We start from the raw sequence: 9,629 nt of genomic DNA, 5'->3' as shown, positions 1-9,629 counted from the left end.
AGGGGATTCGGAGAAGCCACTCCGCAGCCTTTTTAGGCAGTTATTTTAAAGTGCGGGAAGCCACTTTGGCTTCAGTGTCACCTGTGTGTGTATGCTTGGTATTAGTTACAAATGAATAGAAAGAATTTAAATTAAAGTTCTGTTTCTTAAGAAAACTGTGCTTGTTTAGTTGCTTTCAGGGGAACTATTTGATCTGTAAGACTAAAGTCTTTAATTGTGCCTTACCTTTTAATTTCGTTAACATCTTCTGAACATTTTTCTGTGTGCAAAGCCCAGGGGTAGCCCAAGCAGTGAAAAAAGAGTGGAATAGACTTTGGAGCAGACCATACACATTTGAGGGTTCCTGGATTCTTTGGCTGGCCTCTGTGGAACTCCTTGCACCTGTAGTTCAGCTGCGTTTTGTGCCTGATATGTCTAACTTGGTGCGCAGGTTTTGCCCCCGCTGCTGGCCAAGCTATGTGGTCTTTGTGAAGCTATTTCACTCTTTTCTTTTTTTTCGCGCCCCCCCCCCCTCCCCCCCCAGTTCTACCCTGCTTTTGCCTTTTCAGGCTATAGAATATTCTGGTGAGCACTGTCACTTGACTACATTTAGTGTACACCAGTAATTCTGGAAATTCTGAAATGAGTGGGAATGTGAAGAAGCAGTTTACCATGTCGGTCACATCTGAACTGCAGATGCTGCTATGGAGTAAAAAATGATTCCCTAGACTTGGACAAGTCAACCAGAAGGTTATCCTATACTAATCCAGCTATGTTGTTTCTGTTACCGAAACTAGCTCCGGAACATGTGTGCATACCTATTCTCAACATAAAAATGTCACTTTACCACATTTTGGGAGTGTCGTGTGTCATCAGAAATGGTGCTTGCTGCTTTCCTCAACGGCGCACTGCTCCAACAGCGCTGAATGGCACGCTGACTCACCAGAAAGTGCCCTTTCCACCTGTAGCATGCCGTGCCGGGGGTTCCTTTTGCAGTATCTCACCCGGTTGCCGGCACAGTCGGTCCCTGGTGTGGTGGGTGTGGGCTGTGCCGGGAGGGTGTGAGCCAGCCAGGTGTGCTGAGCACACACACACTGCCTTGTGCCGTGAGTAACTCCCGGTTTCCCCGGAGGTGGGTGACGGGGGTTTTGTTTAAATGCATATCCTGGAGACAAAGGCTTTAGTCATGATACAGTTTCGTAGGCGAGATCAACAAACTCCGAGAAATCCAAAATCGTAACCTGCTGTTCTTGGACAAGTGCGGGTTACCTCTCTAGCAGTTATTATATTTCTCTGTTTTTAGTTAGCTTTTGTAGTTTTACTACAGGTACGACAGGCTGGAGCCGCTCTGGTTGTGAACACTTTTATCTCTTTGAAGACTTCTCCTTTTGAAATGGAATTTCTTTTGGCCGTTCTTAGCTCAAAGGTGGAACCTTAGAGAGAGCAGGACGAAACTGCTTTAGCAGGGGGAATTTTGGAGCAATCTTGCCTCCTTTGAAGCTGTGGGTCGCTCCTGAGGGAAGCTGCTCTGTGGCTGCCATCGTGCTGCCTCACACCAGCCCTCCCCAGCCAGAGGCCGTCTGCAGACAGTTCTGGGAGTTGAAAAGCAGGCAAGGAGACTTTTGTTGTTGTTGTTGTTGTTGTTGTTTATTGGACGGGTTTGTCCTTGAAAACAGATCTGAGGGTGGGCCGGTGGAGTTTGGTGGTGGATACAAGCCACCATTGGCATGGCCTCGCATCCTGTGTTTTTCTTGGGTAATTTTTTTCGCCAGCTAACTACACCCGATCTGCCCATCATACGCGTTCCACAGCGTACTGCAGAACAATAAACCCCAGGTAAAAGGAACGGATCGCTTCGTCCCGCCGCGCCGTCGAGGCCGAGTGGGTCAGCCCCGGCCCTGAGGCGCTGCCTGAGGCGGGCTGAGGAGACGGGGGGGGGGGGGGGGGGGGGGGGCGGGGCGGGCTGAGGAGACCCCTGCCGGGGCTGGGCGGGGCGCGAGCGGCTGCGCGCGGCCGTTGGGGCGGGGCGGGCCGCGCGGGGGCGGAGCGTGCGCCGGGCCTCGCCCCGCCCCGGGCAGCTGTCAGAGGCGGCGGCGGCGGCCGGTCCCGCAGGCGGCGGCGGCGGGATGATGCGGCGCTGAGCGCGCACCGGCGGTCACTCCGCGCCGGCTCCTGCGCGCCGCGGTTGCCCATGATGTGCCTGGAAAGCGACGGCTCCTCCGGCAGCAGCCCGGGCTGCGGCGGGCGGCTCCGAGCCGGCGACGAGGAGGAGGAGGAGGACGGCGGCGGCGAACGGGGCTGCTGCGGCCGGGGCGCCGAGGGCGAGGTGCAGACCCTGTCCGGCAGGATGAACCCGCCAGTCGCCGGCAAGCACTCCGACCGCCCGGCCGCCCGCCACAAGGCGCCGAGCCTCGGCCGGGCCCGTGTGGCGGCCGCCGGTATCCTCAGCGTGGGCAACGTGCTCAACTACCTGGACCGGTACACGGTGGCAGGTGAGGGCACCCCCCGCTCCGTCCGCCGCCCTCCCCGCTGCGGCGGGAGGTGGGGACAGCCGCGGTCCCGGGGGGGCGGGGAGCAGCGGGGCTCGGCGGCCGGGAGCCGGGGCGGGGGATTATGAGGGGCTCCGGTTGGCCGTGCCCGGGCTGGAGTAAGCGGGCGGTGGGGATGCGGTGTGGCCGGCTGCGGCCGGTGCCCGTTGTGCAGCACCTCCGGTATTGTCCTCCGGTTGGAATTTTATGGAAAAATAAAAGGAGGTGTCCTTTGTTTGTCCGGGCTCGGTGGCGGAGTAGGTGTTTTCTTTTTTTTTTTTTTTTTTGGGGGGGGGGGGGAGAGGAGCGGTGCCGGGCAGGGCTGGCAGAGGCGGGGGTCGCTCCGTGGGGTCCTGCGGGGAGGGGGGGGGGGGGGGCGTTATCGGTAGTGTCGGGGCTGCGGGGACAGGTGCCGCGCTGCCGGGGGGGGGGGTGTGTGTGTGTGTAAAAGCGATGGCGCTCGTCCCTTCCCGTGGGTGAACACAGCGCCGGAGCATGTCCGTCCCCTCGGCTTTGTGCGGGGTCCCTCCGGCCGGAGGAGTCGGGGGGGTCCCTGTCACCGAGCGGGTGACAGCAGAGCCGCCGGGTCGCGGCTGGGGCGATGCGCGGGAGGAGCGGCCAAGGCAGCCGCAGGGAAAAGCCGCTGGTTTGTTTTGTTTTGTTTGTGTTTGTGTTTTTTGTTGTTGGTTTTTTGGTTGTTGTTGTGTTTTGTTTTTTTTTTTTTTTTTTTTTTCTGGGGGTAAACCTTTTAAAATCACGCACTCCCCGACGGATGCGTTTCACCGGGGCGGGGGGAAGGCACGGTGTGCCCCGGTGACTGCCGCCACCGGGAAGCTCAGCCCTGAAAGAACCGTGTGTTGGGGTGTGTTTACTGTACAGTCCCTGGAGGGGACTCCTCATTTATTCTTGTCAGGCAATAACAGCGGGGAAGAAAATGATTACTGAAGTTTTTCTAATTAGAAACGAAGCAGGCTTGTTGGTATTCAACTGTCTCATGTAATTAAAGTAGAATGCATATTCTGTGTTTGGCAATACTGATAATTTTATCTTTAGAGCTTATAAAGGGGTTTGTGCACGTATAAATTTCGCTCTATGCATATACACGTTTTAATCACTAGGACTCAATGTGCTGTTAAACAAATCAGGTATTTGTTTATGCTACATTAAAATAATGTATGTTTGTAGGGCAGTAGTAGAGCGCAAGGGACGTAAATCTAGGGGCTGTTGTCAGAATAAGTTGGCCAGGTTGGCTTTGTTTTGTCTGGGGTAGGGAGATGGGGAGGATTAGAAGGAAAACAGAACTGACACCGTTGGGGCTTTTTTATTATTATTATTTTTAGATGGAGTTTGCTCCTTCAGGAAGCCTAAAGGCCAGTGTTGGGAAGTACTGAGTACTCGGTTGGTAGTCAGTATGTTACAGGAGGAAGCTTGAGGATAGAAGGTTGAGCTGATATTACTGAAGGAAATTGTAGTTGACTCCCTCACCCTCAAACAGGAATCTCGCTAGTAAATAGACTTACCACAAAGCACCATTTTCCTTTAATGCATGGGAAGTTTCTTTTTCAGGAAGCTATCCTCCGCCTCATGCACACTCAGTCTACTTGTTAATTATTTTTTTTTTTTTAAGTAAAGCATTATCTTGCTCCACCTATTTGCTCTAGTACTTTCAACAAGACCTTTATCATCTGATTTTTCTGCCTGCAAGAACAGAAGGCGTGGGATGCTCTGGCAAAGGAGGGCAGAAGCATCTTCGTTTCTGGGAAGGCTGGAAAGTGCCTGACCAGAGGATGAAGATGCCCGCTGGCTGTGCTGTAGCACTGCCAGTCCCAGTGCTACGATTGCCAGTGTTTCTAGGAGAAGCTCTGGTTTTGCAGTGCCCAGTAACTGTGGAACTTATCTGTTAGCTTTCAGCTTGATATCAGAGGTTTAAAATCTCAGACATCAGACTTTCCTTTAGGGACAGAATCAAATTTCGCATGATCTTTTCGCCTTCTGTCAACTCGTATTTATTTTTCAAACTGGCATTTCATAAAGTGCTAATCCAAAACAAGGAATAGTTTAAGTCCTGTCTAATGGAAGAGCTGCAGTAATAAAAATGATGTGTTTTGAGCTCAAAACTGACTTCATTATAAATCCTTCGTTAAAAGCAATCTTTGCTTTTATATTTTGAGTCTTAGTGCATACCATATGCTTATGTGACGTGCACTTGCATATGAATCAAGCTAGCACTTTGAATATTCAGCTCATGTCTCAAGACAGGTAATAATTAGTGAATACAGCTCTTCAGACCTTCAAAGTACATTTCAAATATGAATTGTTGCAGCAACGTAATAAGGGAGTTTAACACTAGCCACGTTATGGCAGGGGAAGTAGCATCAGAAGTTATGATTTACCTAAGGCCAGTGAACTGTTGTGAGAACTGGAATTAATTTCTGGTTCCAGCTCTATTTGAAACAAGTGTTAGAAGAGCAGCAGCCCCAATGGAAACTGGTTCCTGAGGATTTGTGTCTCTAGGGTGATCCCTCCTGTGGGTTCTCTAACGTCAAATAAGACTTGACCTTTGTCATTAACCTTTATCTTCTTGTCTTATAAGAGTTGCTCCTCTGCCCAACCATTATTTTTTTTTTTAAATGAAAGTGTTGGGAGCTTTGGGACTTCTTCCTGCTGTCAAATTTAGTCAGAAGCAGGTCAGTGGACTCAAAAGCAATTAGTAGGCAGCTGACAGACAGACACAAGTGAACAGAGAATCCAGTTTCATGGGCACGATACTACAAGTACATCTTTTATCTTACTTGAAAACTTGGTTGCAACCATTTTAGTCTTCCTGGTCACAAACACAAGTATATATTTAGTGTGTGTATATATAATAAGCATATGCAAGTATGTATTTAGTCACTAGAAAAAAAGATCGTATATGGAGGTCTTTGTTGCAAATGTAATTCCCTGGGTGTCTTCTACTATTTTCTAACATAACTGCCCAGAAGCTAGATAATCTGCATGCAGTTGATGCAAGGAGATCTGGGTAATAGAAGGAACCAGGCTGACCTCTCCTACAGCACATCTTGCTCCTAAAAGTAAAAAGCAAATGCTTTTGTGTTGCTAAAAAGTAAAGAGCAAACATGGTATTCCTTGGTGTTTACACTCTGGATACAAAGACACTGTGTATAATGAGTTGTTCGTGGGTAATCTTTTTTCAGGTGCGAGAAACAAGGAAGTCACTGCCTGTTTCCCTAGTTTGGGTTTAATGACTTCCCAGGAGGGATTAAGTGAGTTTAGGATGGGATGTGCCTTTTGGTATCTGGGATGTTCCACGGCAGAACTCGAGCACAGTTTCTGAGGTACAGGACATCTACAGCTTCACACCTGCCACTGTGTTGCAGCTCTTTTGGGACGAAACCGGGCCTCCACTGAGGCCTGGCCTGCTTCTTGTGCTTTAAGAATAAGTTTCTTCCAATACTTTAAAAGTAAAAAGCCTGCGCAGTAATAGCGGAATCTTTCAATAATGTCCTTATGTTTACGCAGAGTTGGAAATTTCCAGTGTGTGTGGTGTATGTTAAAATATAATGATATTTGGGAGAAGCTGTGCCAGACAAAACGTAGGAGGGCCTCTACCGTGGCTCTTCTGAAGAAAAGGTTGAAAACTCTGTGCTGAACATTACTGACTTGCAGGGAAATGATCCTCTGCAATTTTCTTAATAGGGCTTTGATCGTGCTGAAAACAGTTGCCTGTGGAAAAAACATTCTTTCAAGAGCTGTGATATTTTGCTGCTATTAGGAAAGCAAAGAGTAAGGAAAAGGGAAAAGTAGCAGTAATGAAACCATTGTAGATTACCTGTGAAACTACAGCAGTTCAGCCATCTGGTGATGCTGGGACATACCTTCTTCCTTAATGAAGTTTTGGGAAAAGTCATCTTACCTTCAGATGCTTGGAATGTGGTTTCACAATTATGCCATGGATGACCTTTTACTATGCCTGCTGTTGACGATGAAAATAGTCTTGCTTCATTAGGGTGTCACCTCCACCTTCTAATTCAGATGCTACTTCCTGGCATTTCTGTAGTGCCTTTAATTTAAAGGTAATGATTTAATTAAGCTGGAGAACTACCCAGCAAAGTAAATGAGCCTTACTATCCCACTACAGAAGGGGAAGCAGAGTTGTAGAGTGTTGGGGATTTGCCTGTGGTAATGTAGTTGGTGGCAGAGTCTTGGCTGGTATAAGTTGATCTGTGAGGTTCAGTATCCCTGTGACACAGTACGCCATAGGCTTTGGCCTGCTGTTTTTGTCCTGTATATGTCTGTAACTTGCTAATAACCATATTTGTGTTAATTAGCCTCTCATTACAACACATAGTTGCAAATCAAATACCATTCTTTGAAGATACATGCATGCAAATGATTACTGAAAGTTGAAAGTCAAGTTTAAAACTATGTAGTACAAGCTATAACCGAAGGGTTAGGAAAGGTTCAACACTAAGTCTCAGGTGCAAAGACGTTCAAGACTTTATAAGCCAAAACTGCTTCTTTTTATTTGTGAACTCACATTTGTGATAGTAATATATTACCTCGTAGCGTGTTCCATACGGAATGATCTTCATGCAGGCTGAGATGTCATATATGTAATGGCATAGAGTGAGCCCCTTGTACCCGTTGTAACCTGACTATGCTCCATGCTTATAGTTTCAGGGAGGAAACCATTAAGTGGCAGTGCAGGCTCTTCATTTTTTTGTCTCTTGTTGAGCTAATATCAACCGAGGACTCAGCTGTGGAAGGAGTATAATATTGGAAAATATTAGAAAAGAATATTGACAGAGCCTACTTGAGCCAGCAGTGCCACTGGCTCGCGCATGTGAGAATTTGCAAAAAGGAGACAATGTAGTGCCCAGACAATAGGTACCTGTTACCAGCTCCAAATTCAAGCAGCACTGCACTGTGAGCAAAAGCTAGGAGGACTGAACCTCACGCACTTCAAAAGCAGGCGACAGAAAGCACTCTGTGGCACAGCAACAAGGACTGTGTAGTAACATCTAGTTCTCCGACATTGTGTTTTCCCGGTGTGATGGGCTTTATTGTATAGTCAGCAGCTTCCTGTTTGCCCGTTCTTACGCGACTTGGCAGGATTCGTTCCAGAGTATTTTACATTTCAAGTGAAATCTTATTATGTTTAATCATAGTATTTTTCTTCCTTGTGATGTAGGTTTGCCAGATAGTTACTATCTTTGTTATTATGTGCAGATTTTCCTGTTTGACTCTGAGATCCTCTTTCATGCATGTTGATTAATTTTATCCCCAAAGCATCCAAGTCATCACAGCCAGCAAATGTGGCCTTTATTACATGGAGTTAAGATCCTCATAAATATTGAGTGTGTCCTTAAAAATAATGTGAGGATCTTACTAGTCCCTTGATCTCAGAGACTGTCAATATCAGAAGCTGTGTGGAGAAGCTTCTCTGGTCAAAAGTGTGGGAATTCTGTATTCATTCCTTCAGGACTTTTCCAATACTGTGCCAAGCTGTAATAGGGTTGAATTCCATCAGTCAACTTGGTTTTAGTTGTTCCTATTTATTATATGTTTATTCTTTATTGTTTCTGGTAGACTGTACATCAGAGGCAAATAAGCTGCAAATTAGGTAGTGTGGTGGGCTACTAAGTTCAACAGATGTTCTTAAAAGCTGTTGACTTTTCCCCTAATTTGAAATCCCATAGCCCTTGTGTGGGCTTTCAAGTGCCAAGGAACTTGTGATTGAAAGGTGTTATAATGTCTTGCCTGAATGAAATAAGGTTTGTAAAGGTCTTGAGAATCCTTGTAATTGTTAATAAAGGCCGATGGTACCTATTCAGGAGATTCAGTGGGAAAGCATAGTTTTATTTTACGGATGGGAAATTAGGAAATTCAGAGATCAGAACTCCTGCTGAGTTGCCTGTTCGCATCATCATTGCTTTATGTGTATTGTAAACCAGGACATCATTGTGCAGCTTCTACTGAATCAGAAGGTGCACCCAAGGTACTTATAATCCATATAGATCAAGAGATAATAGAAACCTGTAGGCTATGGATGGGAGAGTCTGGAAGGGCACAAGAGACAGTATTGGTTAGCGTAAGGGGCCCGAGGAGATCAGCAGATATGACTTATTTGGTAGGCAGTGTGTCCAAAGACTGAGGAGGGATTTGAGGGAAGACAACGGTAGCTTTCATCAAGTTTTTACAGAGAGCATCTACCAAATATGATGAGCATCACAGGAGAAAGTGTGAAGATGTCTGTTGAAGATGGATGATGGAGGATGACACCCTTCTGGTGGTTGAGAGAGTTCTCTGGAAATTGGTACTATGGATATAGGGTGTTGAGTGTTCTAGAAAAAAATAACATATGTTTGAAATGAGTTCTACAAAGGACCTGTGACGTGCCTAAGGGGCCATGGAAGTTGATGGGAGTTGAGCAAAGTGGGCTTCGGCTTAAAGGCCAGAGAGGTGTAAGTCTGGTGAACAACAACTGGTGGTTTCTAGAGAAGTTTGGGTACAGAACTTGGCATGGATCTCTCTTGAAAATTGCATTTTTGGTGAACTGGTCTGAAAGTCAAGAAGCAGATATGAGACAGGTACAGGCAAAAAACCAAACCCAACCAAAACCCAAACAACAACAACAAAAACCCCACAGCAAACCCCCAAGCCCATACCCTTAGTTCTGAGCTCTTAACTACTAGAACCTCCCTTTGGGTTTGGTACTATTAAAATAGTTCACCGTGCTATTCATAGACTGGACAAGTACTTTACTTAGAATCGGCACGCACAGCAGGCATCGCATACACATTTTTTTCTTTTTTTGACACATCTGTTTTCATTGTTATTTTGTGGGTGTTTCTGTCTGATGTAACCCGGCTATTTCTGTAGGGTTGCAGGGAAAGGAAGTGAAAGGCAGGGAACACTGATTTCCGTGCTTCTGGTTTTACAACAGTATAAATAATCAGGAAAGTGAGAACGTTAAGGGATCCTGGATGACTGAAGGGATGTAGAATCCATCACTTTTGAGGTCGTTCCTTTGGACCTGTTGCCAGTCAGGAGTGGCTGAAGGTTTCTTTTGAAGGCTCTTGAATGAGCTGTTCAGGACCTTCTGGTGGTCTCTTTCCA

General features: G+C 46.9%; 1 protein-coding gene across 1 annotated transcript in view; it reads left to right on the top strand.

Annotated features, from left to right (window-relative positions):
- Positions 1-2,170: 2,170 nt before the first annotated feature.
- Positions 2,171-9,629, top strand: part of SPNS2 (SPNS lysolipid transporter 2, sphingosine-1-phosphate) — a gene marked incomplete at both ends in the record, with an annotated part of 140,387 nt that continues 132,928 nt past the window's right edge. Inside the window, one exon of the mRNA XM_082493036.1 lies at positions 2,171-2,471. Within this exon, the coding sequence (XP_082349162.1) occupies positions 2,171-2,471 (301 nt within the window). The remainder of the gene's footprint in view (positions 2,472-9,629) is intronic.

This window comes from Vanellus vanellus (assembly GCF_965231255.1).
Source record: "Vanellus vanellus genome assembly, chromosome: 19".
In the NCBI taxonomy this organism is placed as follows: Eukaryota; Metazoa; Chordata; class Aves; order Charadriiformes; family Charadriidae; genus Vanellus; species Vanellus vanellus.
Note: the sequence above shows the minus strand (reverse complement) of the source record. Positions and strands in the feature narration are given on the sequence as shown.